Source organism: Vanacampus margaritifer, chromosome 16, assembly GCF_051991255.1.
Source record: "Vanacampus margaritifer isolate UIUO_Vmar chromosome 16, RoL_Vmar_1.0, whole genome shotgun sequence".
NCBI lineage: Eukaryota > Metazoa > Chordata > Actinopteri > Syngnathiformes > Syngnathidae > Vanacampus > Vanacampus margaritifer.
In genome coordinates this window covers 12847623-12868483 of record NC_135447.1, presented here as the reverse complement: position 1 = coordinate 12868483, position 20861 = coordinate 12847623, and the positions used below count along the sequence as shown (strand labels likewise).

General features: G+C 40.7%; 1 protein-coding gene across 1 annotated transcript in view; it reads right to left on the bottom strand.

The window, feature by feature from the left end:
• Positions 1 to 2399: 2399 nt before the first annotated feature.
• LOC144036077 (polypeptide N-acetylgalactosaminyltransferase 10-like) overlaps positions 2400 to 20861 on the bottom strand; it is a 46830-nt gene continuing 28368 nt past the window's right edge. The window contains exons 5-12 of the mRNA XM_077546364.1: positions 12932 to 13117; positions 12555 to 12738; positions 11640 to 11757; positions 10108 to 10215; positions 8331 to 8552; positions 8065 to 8181; positions 4278 to 4427; positions 2400 to 4178 (exon numbers count right to left, since the gene is read on the bottom strand). Of these exons, the coding sequence (XP_077402490.1) occupies positions 4011 to 4178; positions 4278 to 4427; positions 8065 to 8181; positions 8331 to 8552; positions 10108 to 10215; positions 11640 to 11757; positions 12555 to 12738; positions 12932 to 13117 (1253 nt within the window). The 3' untranslated portion in view covers positions 2400 to 4010. The remainder of the gene's footprint in view (positions 4179 to 4277; positions 4428 to 8064; positions 8182 to 8330; positions 8553 to 10107; positions 10216 to 11639; positions 11758 to 12554; positions 12739 to 12931; positions 13118 to 20861) is intronic.

Genomic DNA, 20861 nt, shown 5'->3' with positions numbered 1-20861 from the left:
ATTTTGCCTAAGTAGTAATACGTCTAGTAGCTCCAAAATTTTTGCCTCAGAAATGTCATACAAAAGTGGAATTTCTTTTTTTGCAGTAAAAGAGTAATTCTTCTAGTTCACCATACACTACTAGTGCACTCAATTGTATTGCTAGAGCGGACAACAAGCACACTAGAACATGAAGCTGGATATCTAGAAATGAAAAATTGCTTCCATGACTTTCCGTACTGGAGCCCTTCCATCCATTTTCTTAACCGCTTAGTCCTCACAAGGGTAGCCAAGCCAGCCAAACACGCCGTCGCTTTAAATGAGGGCGACGGCTCAGCTGCCAGGATTAAACTTCTGTCACCTCAGCGAGGCCCGGCCAGCGCTAAAAATAGACCCAACATTTGTAAATTGTGCAAAAGCGTGTATTTTCAAATGCCAAAGCGCTTGTAATATTAACTCCACACCAGCAGGGGGCACCAGAACAATCTCCCAACATGAAGTGTACCAGGCAATGCAACTTCTTGTGAAGAAGGGAAGCAATAAGTAGCAAATAGGATAAATAAGATAACCTTTCCATCGTGTGACGATGGGAACTAATTCTCTGATTAGCTAGTTAACTAGCTAGCTAGCTAACGGACAGATGAAAGAGTTAACAAACAAACAAATGAACCAAACAAATTCAGCAAAGCAAACTACTTTAGCAAACAAACTAACAATCAAGGGAACCAACTACAAATGGTGTCGAACCAGACATCTAAACACGTCCACGAAGAAGTTCAAATGGTTTCCATGACTACAAGCTGACATTGACAAATCCCTGGGCTGACATCTGCTGCGCCTTCACAAACGTCTTCCTTCTGGATAACGGAACGATTTCCTTTCCTGTAAGCGTCCCCATTCTGTGAAACATTGACGGCAAATAGATTTTTGGTGATGGAGGGCCCGATGAGACGGAGATAAGTCTCCAGCCATTTGGCATGGATCCTTCACGTCGATGACAAGAACATTCATCATCGGCGCATAGAGATGAAGTTTTAGCTGTCAACGGGCGGGCCAGGGGAGGCGATGGGGGTGGACGTTTGCATGCCAATAAAGGACGGTCTGAGGGGATGACCGAGCCAAAAAGTCCAGCCTGTGCATTTCTCATAATGTCCTGCCATGAGTGAAGACCACAACAACTTTATTGGTTGAACCAGAGAACAAAAAACATTCAAACTAAAATTTATATATATGGCAGTGATTACTTATTCTGGATAGGTCTGTTTCATCTAGGTTGCCTGAAATAAAAGAAAAACTGGAGTTTGAAAAAGAACATTCAGCACAGTAGTGGTTTAAGTCCTATTGCCAATCATATCATATTTCATGAACAATGTTAAATAGCATTCACTTGGACTGACAGTCAAGCTAAAGCACTACTTACTTTCCGAGTCTTCTGTCAATGTCAGAAGCTCACTTTCTGTGATGGTTTTGCAGAATATGAAGGCTGCTTTCATCTTGGAAATGGTAGCTGTTGCACTGACGAATCACAAAAGTGCTAAGTACAATAATGGACTGCCCCCTACAGGTCAAATTTGGAACTAAACCTTCATTTACACCAGTATTCAACTGAAAGGTGCTAAAATTGACAAAGTCATATAAAGTACTATCACGAGGAGAATTTTTTTTTTTTACATGAAAAAAAAAAATCAATTACAAGAATAAAGTCTGAATATTACAAGGAAAACTCATTTGAAATGCATTTTAATGAGAATAAAGTGCTATTAGAATTTTTTTTAGAATTTATAAGAAAAATTTCAGTTTTACCAGAAAAAATCTGAGAAAAAAGTCAGAATTTGACAAAAATAACTCCATCCCACTTTTTTTTGCAGCTTTAGGCCAAGACGGAAAAAAAGGTGACATTTGGACGTTTCTTCAAAATCTGCCGACGCCCCAACGCTATCGCCTGACGCCTTTTATCCACCGAAAAAGCGATTACGGGATTTTGTGCTTTTCGGGGAGGAAAGTGTGTTTGAGCGCCACCGGGGAGGCGCGAGGGGATTAAAGTCACAGCAAAGTGCTAATAACAAGTGACAGGGGGAGGAAATTAGAAAAGCGAGTTAGCGAGACGACAACGCGGCCCAGATGGCGCTCAGTCATCGCCGCCTGCAAACAATCCAGCAAAAACAGCAAATTAATGAGATTGATGATGGTGGTCGATGTCGTTCATATCAGGCTGACGTATTGGGTGCTGTCAGCTAGCAACGCTAATGTGCTAACGATAAGTATTAATGCTGTTTCCAGAAATCTGACAATCAACAATTATATTAGCTTCTGTAATATATAATGTGTCTATATTATAAATAATGGCACATGATCAGATAACAGAAACTGTTAAAATACATCAAATGTGATTTAAAGTCCAATCCAAAACAGCACACGCATTGATGTTTTTCATTCAAATATAGAAACCATTTATTTTATTTCTTTACAATTTCAGCAAAAATATCATACAATTCCAGCTTCATTGTACACTTTGTTAAATATCTAAATAAACTTTAGTTTTTTTTTTTTTTAAATCACTTTTTGCAACGTCAGTAGAAAATAATCATCAAGATGTCATCATTCACGCCGTACAAAATGTACAGTTGGCTACACACAAATTGGTCACATGACACAAACACACCAAATAACATTCGTTCCTTTTCTGAATAGTTTTGATCGCACGTTAACGAAGGAGGTTTCATACTAACTAATTTCCCGGATAAAAATGAAAACAGGCAAAATTAGTAATGAGAAAAAAAAACACTTTTTGGGTGGCCTCAACACGAACAAAAATGTAACACAGTTTTAGCAACAGTGTATATTATGGCAAAATTTAATTTTTGATGTCTGCAAAATGACCTCCCAAAATCTGAGTAAGGAAAAATTTGGTACGGATACCAGTTTCATCAACTGACACACAAAGAGCTTATTTTCTCTCCTTTTATGGACAGAAAGAAACCAGTACTTTTGGTGAAATTGACACATGTTCCACATCCACAGCTGATTACAAAATAATGGAATAAAGTCAAAACACATTTTTTCATTTCAGGTGAAAGATAAGAGATAATTTTTTTGGGCTATGTTTTGACTATATGGTTTCAGAACAAAATTTTTTGTAGGTAATGGAAGGTGAGTCAAAAATGTGCGAAATGCAAAAACTGACCAACAAATAAACTTTTTGTCCAATAATTGATATGTGAAATTGAACGGGCCCAAAAAATGAATATTAAGTTTCTCAAACTTATCATGTTTAAGGATCATGACAAGAGGAAGACTAAAAAAAAAAAAAAAAAAAAAAGCAGAAGAAATTCACTTTTCTGTAAATAGACTTTCACGTCATGATTGGAAAGGAACATTCTTACTCACTCGTTCAGTTTGGGAAGCGGTGCGTTCACTGTCCCTCGATCAAATCAGCTCTGCTGTCGCACTCTGACCACACGAGCACACACATACACGCACACACCTAAAACGTTCAACAAGGCACTGAGAATTCATTCAAGTTTATCACAAGTGCATTAAAGTCGCCCCCTGGAGCCCTCCCCCTCCCATGTCACCCCGTCCCACCTGTCAATCACACGCCCAGCGGGGCGGGACGGGGCGACCCCACGCTCATCCGCCTGTGACGGGGGACCATCCAGCGAGCGGTGACATCGAGAGTGTCAAGAAATTGAAAAAAAAGAAGCAGGAAAGCGACGGCACAGGGGTTAAGGGTGAAGGTGGAGTGCGTTCATTCTGCCTGGCGTCGCCACGGCTTTCCCGCCGCTACCACCCACTCCTCGTTGCCCCGAGGGGGTTTGTCGGAGGCGGTGAGTTGTGAAAGGATGAGCACGGAACGAGATAAGGAACTCGGCGGTGAAAAAAAGGCAAGAAAAATAAGGCGGAGGAGGAGGAAAAATAGAGTCGGAATGCATCCGTCTGACATGGCGTCAAAACTTGAGGCCCGCGAGGGCGGCGCCCACCCCAGGACGGATAGTAAACAGCAGCAGCAGGAGGTACCGGCGAGGTGGTGTTCAATCGGCGGCGCGGCGGTTGAAGCGCTCCAGCACGGTGCCGTTGGTCTTCTCGAAGAGCCAACGCTGGCTGGGCGAGGACGGGTCGCACGTGTTCATGAAGAGGCGGCGCTCGGCCGCGTTGCCGTCCACGCAGCTGTTGCTCACTGGGTGGTACAAGCTCTTGTCCTGCTCACACACAACCGGGGAGGATTTAGCGGACATAGTTGACAATACTCATTCAATGCTGCTGAACAATTCCCTGTGAGAACGGAGCAAGGTGCGTACCTGGCGGTAGCGCCAGAGTTGGTTTCCCTTCATGCCGTGACAGTCGTACAGCGTGACGGGGCTGCTGTGCGAGACGGCGTCAAAGCACACCTTCTTGGTGTGCATGGGGTCGCCCACGCGGATGTCCTCGCGCCAACTGAACGTGAACACCTGCAGGGACAGTGAGGGATGAACAATGTTCACATACAGTATACGGCGGGATGTTGATTTATGGACTGACAACCTGCAATTCCCATGTTGGGTCGTGACACAAGCCATTTGCTAAAAACGACCGCTTCAAAACAAAATGGATGGCTTCCTGTGATCAGTCCTTGAGACTTTTTCAGGCGTCCTGTTATGACATGTCCACTCGATTTTGTATCGATTATTAAGCGACAACTATTATAATAATCAAGTAATCATTTGGAGTCTTTTTTATTTTTATTTAAATTTGTCCAAATCCTCTGATTTCAGCACATCAACAGTAATTGTTCACTGATTTCTGTAGTAATTATTATCTTCTGTGTTGAATCAAAATAAGACATTTGCAAACATCTGTTTTTACTTTGGAAAACAATGACCGAACCGGTAACATACAACATCAATCCCCCCCTTTTTAATCACTATACGAATACGAAGTATGAAATAAACACCAATCACTAGTTAATAAACAGTGATCAGGGAAAAATGCTTATGTAATACACTTTAATGCAAAATTAAAATAAATCCGATTAGCCGATAAATCCACTGAAAAAAATTAATCAATTCTAAAAAATATTCGATAGTGACCGCACTAGCATCGATCAGCGGAACTACTTGTTGTTGCCTACTTTTTTCAAACAGAGTTTTGGTACACGTACTACATTAGGGGTGGGCAACTTGCAGACTGGCAGGATTTTTTTTTTTTTTACGAACGCTAATTAACAATTCAATATACATTTTACACGAAAAGCTGGGTGTAAATGGAGGGGGGGGGATCCTAGAAAAAAAATATATACACATATATATAATTATATATATAATTTCTGGACTATAAGCCGGTACTTTTTTCACTTGCATTCAACCCTGCAGCTTATACAAAGGTGCGGCTCATCTATAAAGGAAGTGCAAGAGCGTCAGGCAGAGCAAAAAAAAACAAACAAGTGAGCCCAAATACAGACGCACAGACAGAAGAAGGAGAAGGAGAGACAGAACGAGAGAGAGACAATTTGTGCCCTCATTATGGAAAAGAAAGTAGTGGGAACCCGGTTCGGTAACATTAAAACATCTGCAGCTTACAGTCGGGTGCGGCTTATATGTGTAACTCTAGTATTCCCCAAATTTAGCTAGCGCGGGTTATAGTCAGGTGCGCCTTATAGTCCAGAAATTACTGTATGTATGTATGTATGTATGTATATATATATATATATATATATATATTTTTTTATTTATTAATTTTTTTATAAATATGCATCGACTGTATTTAAAGTTGCAATCTCACCATTCACAACTAGATGGCAGACATGGTCTAGTTGCACTTAAATCGTTTTTTATACTGCCCAAAATTACAAAAGGAGTAGACCACATCCTTTTTTGCGGCTTTGGAATGATAAACAGGACAAACATAGTACCTCAATAATATCCAAATTTAGAGCGAGTACATTCTTATAAAAAAAAATAAAAATAAAATGCACCAAATGAGTTCTTGCGCTTCATGTTGGTTTGCTGTTCAGCAGTTTTGTGCCGTCCTTGAATGGCAAATTTTATGCAAGAGAGCCTTTTGTACTGGCAAGGGAAAAAATAATTCTCCATATATATGTTGAGAAATGCGTTATGAATAAAATAAATTAAAGGGATACTTGACTCATTGAGCCATTTTCAGCAGTAAAAAGTTAGTATTTTGTCCTGAATGAATTTGATAACTACATTATTTTTTGTATACAATTAATACTTTTGAAAACTAAAGTTTCCACTTGCTATCGACTGAAGATGACCTCAACTGTGCTGGGCAAGCAGCTAATGACCAATCATGGCTCACCTGTTTTCTGGGTTTGGTCAGCAAACTGAGTCATGATTGGTCGTTATTTTATTTACTTCCTCAGCACAGGTGATGTCATCTTCAGTTGAAATCAATTGGAAAAATTCGTTTTTAACGGTATTAATTCTACATTAAAAAAAATAATGAAGTTATCAAGTTCATTCTGGACAAAATATTAACTTTTTACTTCAGAAAATGGCTCAATGAGTCAAGTATCCCTTTATGTATTTCATCCATATCTAAAATATTTTTTGTCATACATCTGGTTAAGTGGTTGCCCCCCCCTTCCTCCGTGCATCACTAATGAAAAATTGTGGCCCCCTCCACCAGCGTTGACGTTGCCCATCGCTGTCCTACAAAGACGTTGAGCAGAGTTTTTGGACAAAGCCCAACAAAGACAGCTTTCCAAACGTCCCTCCTGTGATTTGCGGCGAATGGCATCCCCGGCTGAACAGAGACGGGCGCTGTGACATCGATTAAACAACAATGCGTCGCCGGTTTAAAGCAATTAAAGTGTCAGAGAAGCTCAGGCATTCTGCGTTTCAGCAGCGGAAACAAAAGCAGACGCGCAATCCATTAGGGTCGTTCTATAAACTGGGATTACACATCTCCAAACAAACACACTCCTCTGGGAGGGTGTAAAGTTAATAATGCTGAAAGTGTGTGTGTGTGTTAAGAAGTGGAAACACAATTACCTGAGGTACAATTTACTGCATCAACAACAGGACAGCGTATCAACAATTCAACTGTGCCTATCTCAAAGCAATATGCAAGCTGTCCAAGTAATTAAACTTGCGTTAGGGAGTAATTTGAGCATGTCCAACACAGAACTTTTGCATTTCTTATTTGATGTATTACCATTTTGCAAAGTTTTTGTTAAACTTTGAGTTAACAAGTTAACAAGATTTTGTAACAACGAATTGTTTACTCAATTTGGACTTTTTTTGTATATTTCGAGTGAAAACTGCGTGGTCCTTTTGGAATAACCAATCACTATATTTTTGTCTCATCTTTGTCATTTTGGACCACCGGTTAAATTTTTCATTCACCTTTTACTTTTCATTGTTAATCCCAAATTTTGAACCATTGTATTAGCGTTACTGTTTGTACAACTTTTATATTTTGTGGTTGGGAACACATTGGCTTTTTTGAACCACTAATCTAATTTTTCATACACCTTCTGGATATTCAGGTTTGTGAATGTGCTGCAATTTTGGAACAGTCAATCACTAAATATTTTATTTTTACATGTAGTCATAATTTATTTTTTCCCCATATACATTTATATTATACTTATAACTTATATTTAATCACAATTATAGGACTACTAGCTATGCTTTTTGTCCCCAGCTTTTATTTTTGAGAACACTGGCTTTGGTACATCCATCCATCCATCCTAATCTTTAATTTTACATACATCTTGGATTATGCTGCAATTTTGATTTTTTATTTAAGAACACTCCATTAGAAAGAATTAATCACTTAACGTTTGGCTCTTTTCTTTTCTTTTTTTGTATTTGAGAATATGTTGAAATTTTACATCTATGATCTTGTCTTTTCATAAAACTTTTGCCTTTCTTGGATTGAAACACTTCAATTTTGCAACAGTTAATCATTTAACTTTTAGTACAACTTTTACATTTCACAGATGGTATTTTGGAATGACTATTGACAATTTTCCGAACAACTTTAAATGTATGTATCTGACACTGCGTTGCCATTTTGGAACAATGGCTCATTGAACTTTTCAAACAAGGTTTCGTGATTGATTTAGCTTTGATTTGCACTCACCTGTCCATGGCTCCAGCTGACCTCACCCCGTGCCTTTCCACAGTTTTCCAGGCGGATGGGGCTTCCTGACACAAAGTGCTTCGTCTCCATACACATGCCACTAGCCTCGTTTCGTATCTATGACAACACACGACAAAGGGGTGTAACAGTTAGAAGACAGCATCATATCATATCCAAGAATAGTGCTGCTAACAAGGCGGTTTGTTTGAGACATTAAACCGCCAAACCCTTCACTTTATAGCGGAGTGGAGTTAAGACCACCCTACCTCGCCCCAGGCAGCGGCAGGAGGCTCCACGGGTGGGTAGTGCTCGGGCAGATCCCAGGCCACCTCGCTCATGAACCACTTGAAGTTCTGACATCCCAGGCGGCTCCGCAACTCCTTCTGCGACGTTACGTCGCCTGCAGACATGTGGCGGTACTCGGGCCGCCGCTGGTAGATGTACTCGGCGTACTCGTCCATCCACACCTCGGCCACGCGCTTCAGGTTCTGGAAGAAGAGGAATGCTGCTGTTACCCGATTAGCTTAACAGCAGCTGTCTGTCGAGGCATTAGACTTGTCAGACTTGAAGTCAGTTTTGAAACGATCAAAATGGTTATGCCAATTACACAATACAGTAGGGTTCACCAATTATTATTATTATAAAATGTATGAAAAATAATAAACATCCCAAAAATTAATTTTAAGTGTAAAATAGATTAAATGATACCATGATTAATTTAAAATTATTTTAACAATGTAATTCTAAAAACCTGTATATAATTAAACTAAAATATATATATATAATTTAATAAAAGTCCCATTCTAAAACTTTTAAATTCAATTAAAATCTGTAAATGGGATTGAATAACACCACGGGAAATCTAAAAATAATCATAAACAAAATATGCAAGTCTAAAAAAAAACATTCGATTAAATTCTGAGTGGAATTACAAAAATTAAATCACACAATAGGAAAGAAAAACTAAAATTTACAACAATAAAAAAAAACTGTACATCTAAATAAATTTAATTAACATAAATATTAAATCACACCAGAAATTTTAAAAATACATTTTGAACTATCTTATGAAAAATAAAAATAAATTGTGTGTAAAGTGGATTACAACAGACCACAAAAAAAAAAAAAAAAAAAATCTCTAAAATTGCAATAAAATCATATCACACAAAGGGATGTGCTAATTCACAACATGGCTACCACCTCGGAAAACAAGCCTTTAAGCACTTTGTCATGCGAACACAACTACGGACGTGTTGTCTCAACTTCTCAAGTCAAGCGGGGGGGATCAAAGCGGCACACGGCTTCTTTCGACAGACGTCTTTTTAAGCTCTGACAATTGCCAGCCTCAAAGACTTGACTCCAGAGCAATGAAAAGCAAACTATCCAACCGATGCCTCCTCTACAGGAATATCGGATACAAAAAAAAACAAAAGTCAGCCTTGGCTGCATGAGCAGACATACCCATGCCCTGGCAGCCTTGGCGGTATAAGAGAGAATGAATACAAATCCCCCGGCCTTGGAAGGTTCACGCGCACGCACACATGCGGCCCTATAACATGCTTCATTGCCTGCAGCTCAACTTCTGGTGAAGCAACCCTTGTCGATGCTTTCCATCACCCGGCATGTTGATTAGATTCCAGGATGTGGCAAGGTAGAGCTCCTGACCCGCACAAATGCGGGATTATCTGACTGGAGACTGATATAAAGCTCAGAAAAGTGTGCGTCGTCCCTCCGGATAGTCTTCTGGCATGGTTGCTTTTGAGTGCCTCATAGTTGGTCATGAGTGTGTGCGCATCACGCAGAGAAAGAAGACCTAAGTATTTTTTCTTAGATCATGATGTGAAAGCGTATGGACAAGGGCTTAGCACTGGCGTGGCCAGTTAGAGTGCCTTGTTGTTGACTGTGAGTGTGCGCACATCAAAGAGAGAAAGGGAAGCGGCAGCTAAATGGTTTTTTTTGTTTTGTATTTTAAAAACCAGAATACATTTTCCACATTTGCCTATTGGAAGTTTGTCATATTGGATAAAAAGTGAGGAGACTCACCCTGGCCAGGCTGACACCTCCCGGCACCTTGTAGGGGACATACTTTCTGTAGATGTGTCCCACTCTAGAGCACGGGATGTCCTCCATGCGACCGCCGCACATCCAAACCTGAGCGGGAAAAAATAACATTACTCTACCGAGTCACTTAATTGTCTTCTTTGAGTATCATGTATGTCTGAATCATAATATAGCACCTAAGTCAAGGTTTCAGTACAGGCAAATAGCCGTTTATTCACGGCAGGTCTCCGTCCCTATCATCGCAAACAGCTCCATATAAAGAGACAGTACGAAATGAGAGTCGATTTGACAGTTCAATTCATAATCACAACAAAACCGGTACGGTGCAGACAAACAACATTTGCTCTTGCGCCGCAGCATCCGTCCCGTCGCATCAACCTTCCTCAAGGGTGGATGAGAGAGGGCTAGACGGGGGAGTGTGATTAAGTGAGACGACAAAAGCAAGGCACTCGTTCAAAGCGCAATTCGATTACAGAGCGAGTGACGCCGTCAGCCCGCTCGACCGACGGCTTCTTAGCATGCTGACCGAGTCGCCGCCGCTTAAACGGGAATAATTCACGTTGAAAACGGCAAACAAAAGCTCCATCTAATAATAAGGCGCCATGAGCGTGATTGATGTGAAGCCGCTTGGATTTGACTCTAACAAGAGGTGAAACTGGAATGGAGAACACTCGCGGGAACCTTTTCCCCCCATCAGCTTTAATATGTTTGACATTATTACACATTACAAGCTCCGTGGCCAACTTGTTTCGCACCTCGACAAGCTATCTTGTTTTCAACTGAAAAATCAAGCCACAATGGATACATGTGTTGCAGGATGATTTTCAACGTGCAAAATTTAGACGCATAACTAATGTTGTAACATGTTGCCACGATTATTTCAAGCCCAACTAGTTTGCTGTTCTGGAAACAAGTCATGAAGGTTATTATTCCAGGATGATTTTAAACATGCAAAATTTAAGAAACTTTGTTGTTGGTTCAAAGCGATTAGTACTCCAGTTTACTTCCTTTTTCCATTTATAGCGCAGTTGTTTAGGCAGAAGACTAGTTGGGCCTGAAATATAATTTTCTTTGAATATGTTGTCTCTAAAGTATCAAAGTCTGTATAGTTTTTAGATACGGACCGATTTGGGTCGGTATCAAGCACCGATTGACAATAAATGTTACGTTAAAAATTAAGTGACATTTTACTATTAAATAAATATTTATTAGTACCATAAACACACACACACACACACAGACAAAAATATCCAAAATTGGTACTGCTGAGAACAGATATCGATTCCCGGGAATCGGAACCGAACCGGTTCAGTTGTGACTGGTACCCATCCCTATATGTGTAAAATAGACTTTTCAGAATTTAAGGCCCAACTCGTCTGCTGCCTTAACGGGTTGCTAAAGGAAACAAGTCAACATGATGGTTGGGCCTGAAATAAAGTGGATGTCACCATGTTGCAAAATCAGCTACGCTAAGATAAATTAATAAAATAATTATTTAGAAAAGTAGTTCATACCTTAAAGGAGATCTCGTATTGCTCTCCTCCCCAGATCTCCAGACCCGTGTCATAGCCTCCCAGCTCCCAGAACCACTTCCTGTCCATGGCGAACAGGCCTCCTGCCATTACCGGAGACCTAAACCATATTACAAAAAACACCATCGGGTTTGACATGGATCGGTCACATCGCTTTCATCGAGTTAGGACAGAATGCTACGTTGGTGTCTTGCGCTAGCTGCCGCCTGTTATTTTGACGGCCCCGTCTGGAAGACAATAGCGTCTGACATATCGAAGAGCTGATGTCAGTTCTCCCAGCGGGATGCTTCCTCGGTATCAAGCGTCATCACACTTGAGGGGGAATGGGATTTAACTCAATGGCCCGTGAATATTCCTACCCGGAGTGTAGATTTAATTAGAAACGGCCGACTTGATGCTTTTTATTTCTACTCCTTTGACATTGAGGTGGGGGCCTGATGGATTCTTTTTTTTCGGACCTCCACTGTGTCAATGTCAATCACAATGAAAATTAAAATCTTTGCCACTCCGATTGGATTTGCACTGATGAAGGTCATCTCGTCGGGCAAAAAGAGACGACTAATTCCAATAAATGGGGATTTATTCTAACAGTTATGCAGCTCCTTTTTTTTCCTTTTCTTCATATGTTCCCATACCCCATAGTGTATTTTCTGCTGAATATTCCTCATCAGCACCCTTCGCATTACCAATTTAAAACACCTTTTCTACAAGCTTTCTGTGATGCATGTAAGGTACCGATGCAGGATGATGGCACCTTGAAGTTGCCGGTTTCCCATGTATGAAAGATGAAACTAGGCCTGGGCAGGTTACCGGTTTCAAAGTATACGTTTTGGCAAGGCAAATGAATGCATGTACTGTTAACAAGGTTAAAAGAATATGGAAGTAAGCGCATCTCACTCAAAAGGCTCGCTGGGGTCGTTCTTCCGCAGCCGGGCGGGGATGGGGATTCGCTTGTAGTACATTTCCCAGTCGAAGGCTCCGCGCATGGCGTCGCCCGCTTGCGTCTCGTAGCCAAAGTTGTCGTGGTCGATCACGTCGATCATCGGGCACACAATGGTCTTGCGGTTCTGGGCGATGCGATCTTACAAGCACAGACAATGCGTTACAGTTACAAGTAAACTGAAGCCGAAAAACTTTTCAGTGGTAATCTAATTTGCAGAAGTGTATACGATTTGGTTTAGTTGACCTTAAAACTTACCCGACTGTGATTTTCAGCGTATCATTATTACAATTTGTCTTAAGTGGAAGACAGACCATTTTTCAGAGTTCCTCACCAAGTAGCGGAGGCAGCCAGTTGACGTTGGCCTCGCAGTGTGAGTCCAGGAAGGTGATGACGTCACCCTTGGCAGCGGCGGCGCCCAGCAGCCGTGTCCGGATCAGACCCTCTCTCTTTTTGCTCCTCAGGATGCGTACTTCAGGCAGGCGGACCATGTACTCATCTAGAGGTGCTTTGAGGTGCTCTGTGGGGGGAAGAAATATTGATAGTTATCGAAGAACGGCTGCTTCAAGTCAAAAGGGGCTGAATCCTGAGTCTTTGAGGGCATGGGTTATTGATACTTTTTTTGTAGTGTATTCATGAGGGATTTGTCAAATAGATTTTATGCTGCTCAGTGAAACTGGTTTCAGGGAGCGAAATTTAGTTCTTATTTTTTTATGCGAGGGGTACTAACATCCTGTAAAATAAGCATAAATCATCCACTTATAAACCAAAATGGCTGGCGTCCTGTGGCTTTTAGGGCATGGGTTCTTGAGTCTTTTTTTTGTCTGTCAATTTATTATAGTCCTGTCTACCAAATTTTATGTTGCTAAGCAAAACTGGCTTCAGAGGCTGATTTATTCTTTATTTTTTCCTTTCTCTGTGGGTACCTACCAACCTGGCATTGCCAAATAACCTTAAAATTGCCACTTCAAACCAAAATGGTGGATTTACTGTGTCTTGAGGGTACAAATGTTACCTTCAGAATGTGTGACCTCAGGTTTCAAATTAGGATTAGGGTTTCAAGGTAGGGTCACAATTTATAAAAGTGATAATAAAATTAGTTTAAAATGTCAACCGTCAGTCGTCAGATTATGTGTCTTCATGTTTCAAAGCAGGATTTTGGCTTTCTATAGTTGGATTGGGGTTTCAAAATAGGGTCACAATTTATAACAATGATTATAACATTTGGTTACAAATTTTCAACTGCCACAAAATGTGTCGATACTTAGCCAATTTTTGAGCATCATGCCATTAACTGCTACAGTATGAAACAATAATATCACCAGAATTAACATGCCGACCAAATAAAAAGACTTTGCCAAAGCCCTAAAAAGCAAATTATTCCAGCAATAAATATTGAAAGCAGCGTCAGTCAGGTGAATTAAATCTTTAATAGAGCCTTACTACTCCGTTACAAAAGAAAAAAAAGTTAACTATCATCATTAAATAAGACATCTGGCAGCGCCACCTGCTCCAAACTTAAAATATCCCCCTTTTGGCCTTCCACATCATAACTCACTCACAAACTTCTTTTCGCAAAGTTTTCTGCAATCTGCAGATTTTTTTTTATTTTTTACTGCTGTCGTTGGGCTACAGGGAGACTGAAAAGCATCCAAGTGGTAAGACATAAAAAAAAAAAAAAGGATGATGCATAAACATCGCTGGCACAGGAGCAACGCTTGGAGAATGCTCAGTATTCAGCAAGAGTAGGTTTTATCAGAAATGTATCTGCTACGTGGTTAACAGGGGAGTATTGTAGTAAGACGACGCTTCAACAGTTCGGACAGTCACCACATTGACTTTGAGTCCCTTTTAAGCAGCTTCAGAAAACTAAAAATAAGCAATAACACATTTTCAATCAAAAGTACTTGCTCAGTCTTGTTTTTGTTACTTTATTGTTTGAGGTGTCACAAAACCGAAAAAATATTAGCGACAAACACAATCTGTTTGATACGTTTCTTTTCACAAATGCAAAATTTTAGAAAAAGCTTTTTTGGTGGGAAACTAGTGTTTTTGGTGAAACCAAGGTATGTTCTATTGTTGATTACTACAGAACGGAAACGTCTAAAACTACATTCTTTTCACTTGCTCACATTCTCAAATTTACTGGAAAATTTTCTGACATTTTCCAACCTTTGCAACCCAGCATCTGGTGTAACGTATAATGTCTTAATATCGCATCTAGGAATTCTAGAATTCCCTTAAGCATCTCTCTGTGGCTCTCAAAAAGCATCAATCAAGGAAGAAATGGCCTCTAAATGCCAGACTTTTCTCCCTTGTGTCGCCTTTACGCAAATCAATCCCTCCCTCCCCCATGCACTGTAAATCTTCACGTTTGGAGGTCATGATTCATTCCACGCCGTAACTGTTATTTTGACAAGACGAAACAAACAAACTGCCCGCTCGCTCTGTCTTTTTTAGTGCTAATTTAATAAAGGGAGCATTTACAAGGACCCCGAACAAGCTTGCTGTGGTCCATCTCGTCTCGTAAAAGCATTTTGAGAAGCGAAAGTGAGTCACTGTACAATGGAGGAGGGGTTGTGAGCTCTGCCATAGGTTTCCCTTGCATCTCTAAACAGTCACTTAATTGATCATTATGAATTATTGATTCACTAGCCTGATACATGCCGATGGGATTTAGTCGCTGGGTATGTGGCCACTCTGTTATTATTGTTACCTACCTACCTAGATTGCCCTCTCATTTGCACTGAAATTCTTTACAAGGGCGTTTGGCGCTGCGTAGCCACTTCTTGCCTCACTACCCCCTGTCCTGTCCTGTCCTGTACTGCTGCATCCTGTTCCATTTGCTACGGTGTCTTTTACTCACAGAGTGTAAAACTGCCTGCTCTGCTATCCCTGTCTGGTCCTGTCCCAGCTTATTTGCTACTCATCACTTCCCTTCTTGGCAAGTTATAGCACTGCCTAGCTCACTAACCCTGTCCTGTCCTATCCTATATGCTAACTGTTGTGTCACTTACTCACAAAGTCTAGAACTGCTTTGCTTGCTAGCCTCACTAACCATGTCCTGTCCTGGCTACCCATCACTTCAATTTCTTACAGGGTCTATATCTGCCTACCCCTATTCTGTTCCATCCTGTTTTAGTAGCAACTTGTTCCTTTCCCAAAAGGTTGTAGTACGACCTAAGACTACAACTGCCCTGTCCCGTTTCCTACTTGCTATCCATTGCGCCCCTTCCTCATAGGGTCTACAACTGCCAGGCTCACTACCCATGTCCTGTCCCGTTTGCTATTTGCCACATCCCTTCCTCAGAGGGTCTACAACTGCCAGAAACACTACAGCTGTCCTGTTTTCTAACCGCCACATCCATTCCTTACAGGGAGTACCACTGCCTCCCCAGTCCACACAGTTAAAAATCTAACCCATTGGTGATGCTATTGTTGTCATATACTGTTTGTTATGCAGCTTTCGTGTGCATTAGACTTCAAGAATTGGCTGTTGTTTAAACCTTGAGGCCAAATTAAGTTCATGATTTTATTTCAAAACTCCCTGAAAACTTCTTCTCATTTTTTGTTTTCTCCGAGGCGAAGCCTAAAAATTACGGTTGTTATTTGCAGATTCCGAGCCCTCATTAATAAAATATTACCCCAGTCAGTGTTCCTGCTTGATAGCAGTTCTTATAAATGGCCCGCTGTCACTAAAGGCACCCCTCCTCAGGCTCCCGTCCCCCACCCTCACAACACATTTACTAATTGGATTCAGAATATCAGAGGACAGGGAGAGGACAGGCAGTGGTCCTTTTAAACCATTAAAGGATAAAGTACAGCTGCTAGAATGACACACAGGCTGGTTTTATCTGGGCACTGACTGTGCTGCCTTGCCTCTCTTGCTTCTTTGCTTCTGCTTGTCTGTTTTGATGTCACTTGGCAGCGCGGGTCTCTCGGGAAGGCGTCACTGATCCCGACGGACAGCGGGACCAGCCAAAACTAACAAAACCTCCAGCGACGTCTTCCAAGCCTTCTTTCACTTGACCCATCTTTTAGTTTCTCTTCAGTGGCTTTTTAATAGCTTACATCTTTTCCGCAAAGCAATACGGCTCAGTTTAATGTGGCACATTTTATAGGGGTCGATAAAATCTGAAAAAATAAAATGACCATCAGACAAAGCATCGCCCAATCAGATAATTATAGGACGTCATTGCCAGCGCAATTTATCCATTGTAAAAAAACACATAAAATCTGACCATCCCACTTTTCAGAGATTCAGAGAAATTGTAAAAAGTCATACAGAAGTTCTATTTGCCTTTTGCACAGAATCCAGCGGAGACAAGATTGTGCCAAAGTGTGCGTGTCCACATAGCCGACATCAGACAAGCAGATAATTCGATGACGTCATTGCTGAACATTGCAAAATTCGGAGAATTTTCTAAATTAGAACATTTCCATGCAATCGAACAAACTCTCTAGGACAGGTTTGTTTCAGAAGGATCTCTGGACAACATGAAAGACCTGTGTGTTTGGGCAGTAGTTTTCAAGACTTACTTGTGTGTCTGCTCAACAGTGAGATGCCTACCAAATTTCCTGATGTTAAGTGAAATTGGCTTCAGGGGCTGAAGTTCCCCAAAACTTGGGAAAACTACTACTATTACTCTTACACAAACAGTTTTGGACCTGTGACTTTTCTGAGTTCATAAGGAAATGAAACCCTCAAAAGAGTCGCACCACAAAGCAGGAACAAACACAAGCCTCTGCTACTTAATCCTAAAGTCCCATTTGGGATTCTCTACCTGACATAAGCCCCCAACGCCCTCAATATTGTTTTATAATGGTGTCATTTGTTATGCTATGTTCCAAACAAATGAGTCTGCCAGAAAAAAGCAATGACTCCTGAGAGCTGATGCCACCCCAAGGTGGAAAAAAGCCAGCCGTCACCTTCATAACACGGCCATAGGTCAGGCCATTAGCGGCAAACCATTAGGAAATCGATTTGGGCTAAACATCAGGCATCCATGGGCTGAATCTCGCATAACCTTCTCTCTGACAAGCGAGGTTGGGGGAAGCGGCAAGCGTTTCATTATATGTTCACACATCGGGGGACAACGCAAGGGAAAGGTTACAGCGTCTAATTATTTATGGTTAATTTGCCCGGAATAAATTGCTATATGGCTGCACTGGTTAACGGACAATTGGCAAGGCTGTAAATCACGCTAATTGAGAGCGGGCCAACGTCAGGAAACACATTAGTCTTTATTAAGAGTGCAGTGTTTGGGACATGACCAGGTCTCGGACATCATAGCCACTTGGGTCAGGTATGTAGACTCTTTTAAAAGGCTCATTTATGTATTACATGAAATGCTCTGTTCTGTATGTTTTGCCTTCTCCTATAAAAGGTAGGCATACGGACTGAAAGTACCAGTACCGCCGAGGAATTCTTTGCAATTTAGCTTCACCATCCGTCGAGTGCAGGTGGTTCAGATTTGGCGTCTAGAGAATGTTTCAAGCGTACTGTTCCAATGGAAATGTCTAACAAATTTTGTGTCAATCTTTGAATCTTAATTTGGGGTAGAAGCTAGTCAAAACACGAACATGGTTATATTCCCCAAAATGGCAGACTTCCAGTTTTTGAGCATGGGTCCTTGAAACATTTTTGCGCGTCCTGTTATGATAGGCTTCTGTGAAAATTGTGTTAAAGGATAATTTTTTTCCCAACTTTCAAGTTGATTGGACCTCATTTGGGCCAATTCCCAAGTAGGAATTTGTCAAATTTTTGCCCCAAAATGCCGTCTTAATTGGGGGTATGCGTCCTCCTTGAGGCTTTTTTTTGTGCCTCCTGTTATGACAGACGTACTCTGCCAATTTCATGTCAAATTATTTTTAATCTAAGACCAGTAAGAACTAAATGTCTGAGCACCAGGCCTCAAATATTCAAGCTGTTGCATCTGTTGCTATTGCGTAATCTATGTTGATCCCCAAACCGTCTTTTCGTTGGACTAACAACAGAGGTGTCAATTCCTTTCAGTGGGCGATTCAATTAGCCTCCATTTCCAGTGGAATCCATTAAAGCAGCGGTGCACTTTTCCTTGTCAACCTGCTGGATTACTTCCTGCAAAGGCCTACTGGCGCATCACCAAAGAGCCAAGCTGCTAATTTATTCCTCCAAAATATGCCGCACATACTGCACTTTTTTTTCGCAGGCTGCTAAGCGGGGAGCATTTTGAAGCTGCTTTTCTGCAAGCTTCATTTAAAAAAAAAAAAAAAATGCCGAGGGAGAGTCTGTGATGATATAAGCCAGTCTGGAGGGAATTTTAAAAATACCCCCCCCCCTTCTGATACGTTCTCCCCTTCCACATGGAATACACACAGCTTTAAGAGCCTACGAGAAGAGATGCTGCACACGTGCTCTGCAGTCACCGCGTAACATGATGAAAGCAGCATTTCGATGAAAGGAGAGGACAATTTTAGGGTATTACCCATGGTTCTGGCTAAAGCTATGTGGCCATCCACACGTCATCCAATTCAATCAAAAATCAACAGATGCATCTTAGGCCATCCACGCCGAGGTAAAAAATATAGGGTTAAATTCTGCCGCAGGGACCATAATAAAAATCTTCCCTTTTACATGATTTAAACCATTTAAACTTATTGTAACAAACTTTTAAGATAACATGAAATGCTAAACAACATAGACGAGCTAAAGGAAATTGGCATAATAATTATAAACCAAAATTAAATAAACCATAAATTTGGCCTTGCCTGTATGCTGTAAAACCCCACAGAAAAATTTGAACTTAAAATATGCAACATAGCGTGCGTTACAGCTACTGAGAGGCACAAACAAAATGAAGTGCAAGCATTAGGAAAAAGGAGAAAATCAAGTGGCTTCACAGTGGCAGAGCAGAGTCACTGTTAGTCACTGTTTACACGGCACTGCTGATGTTGTCGCTAAATCACAGCCCCCCACCCCTCCCTTTCTCCGATTCGTGCGGCTGACAAACTGCAAAAATATACTAACCCCCCACAGGGCGCATTAGTCCTTGAGGGAGTCATTCCCGAGAGGACCAGCATGTTTGCAATGTGTGAGTGAAAAGAAGGAGGTTGGGGGCCCAGCAGCTGGAAATCAAAAAAGCCCATTTTAATTATGCTAAAAGACTAAATTGATTTATTCTGGACAGCCTTTGATCAATTTTTTGGGGTAGTAAAACACCTAAAAAATCCTAATAAAAATAAAAAAAACTAAACAAAAAAAACATCAAATAATACATATTATTGCAAAATATAGTAATGGACTGGTTTACTCAATATCTAACTATTTTCACTTGTTATTGCCTAAAAAAACATCTAGACTTTCAATCTTGAAATAACAATGTTGCATTGCTTCTGCAGAGTGAGGACGAAAGTTCAAGAGTCTGACCAAGTTGATAGATTAGTTCAAGTTATTTTCAACACCTTACATTGCTTAATAATGTGTAAAAAGGAAGCTCTGTGTGTATAGAAATCTGCATTCATTGCTGTAACTTATGTTGGCAGTTAAAGCTTAAGCAGATATGAACAAGCAAGGTGTGTGTGCTTAGTATTAAAACAACACTCGTAATCGGCATCCGGCTTATTTAGTCATTTTTCCTCGATTGATTCGTTGGGCATGCTTGACAAAAGCGCCCCTTTCGCTCAACAGGGAATGCCATTAAATCCTAATAAAATGACACCCAGTCGGACATTTTGTCATCTCGTTGCTCAGTGCTGTCTGTTTTTTTCCATCCCCTGTTGTGTCGTAGTTAAAGCTCGCATTTGTAATTGTTTTTGTTATTAGGATGGAGCACATTATGCTGGATGACTGCCAGTTACATCCACAATTAGCAGTGCTAATGTCAGAGCCAATTTAAATGGAAAGAATAGCAATAAAGCTAGGCGAACTCCCTAGTAGGAGCTCATTAACTCATTTGCTCCCAAAAACATATCAATATGTTTGATTTTAAATATTACCATGGTCCCAATTTTATATATTACCTTGATCTCAAAAATTTACGTAAACGTTACGCTTATGTTTTTTTTTAATGCTAGAGCATACAAAAGGCTTTGATGCACCCCTGAACTTTAGAGAAAGCTTAAAGCAATTGTAGTTATTACAAAAACGGCCAGCAGAGTACAAGAGATCAACCAGGGCCATGTTGCAAAAAGGCTTTGTTCCCCAGTGTTTTAATCAGATTTGCGAATAATGATGAAATTTTGCTATATTCTAATGCTAATTGCTGCAACAAAAAAAATACATG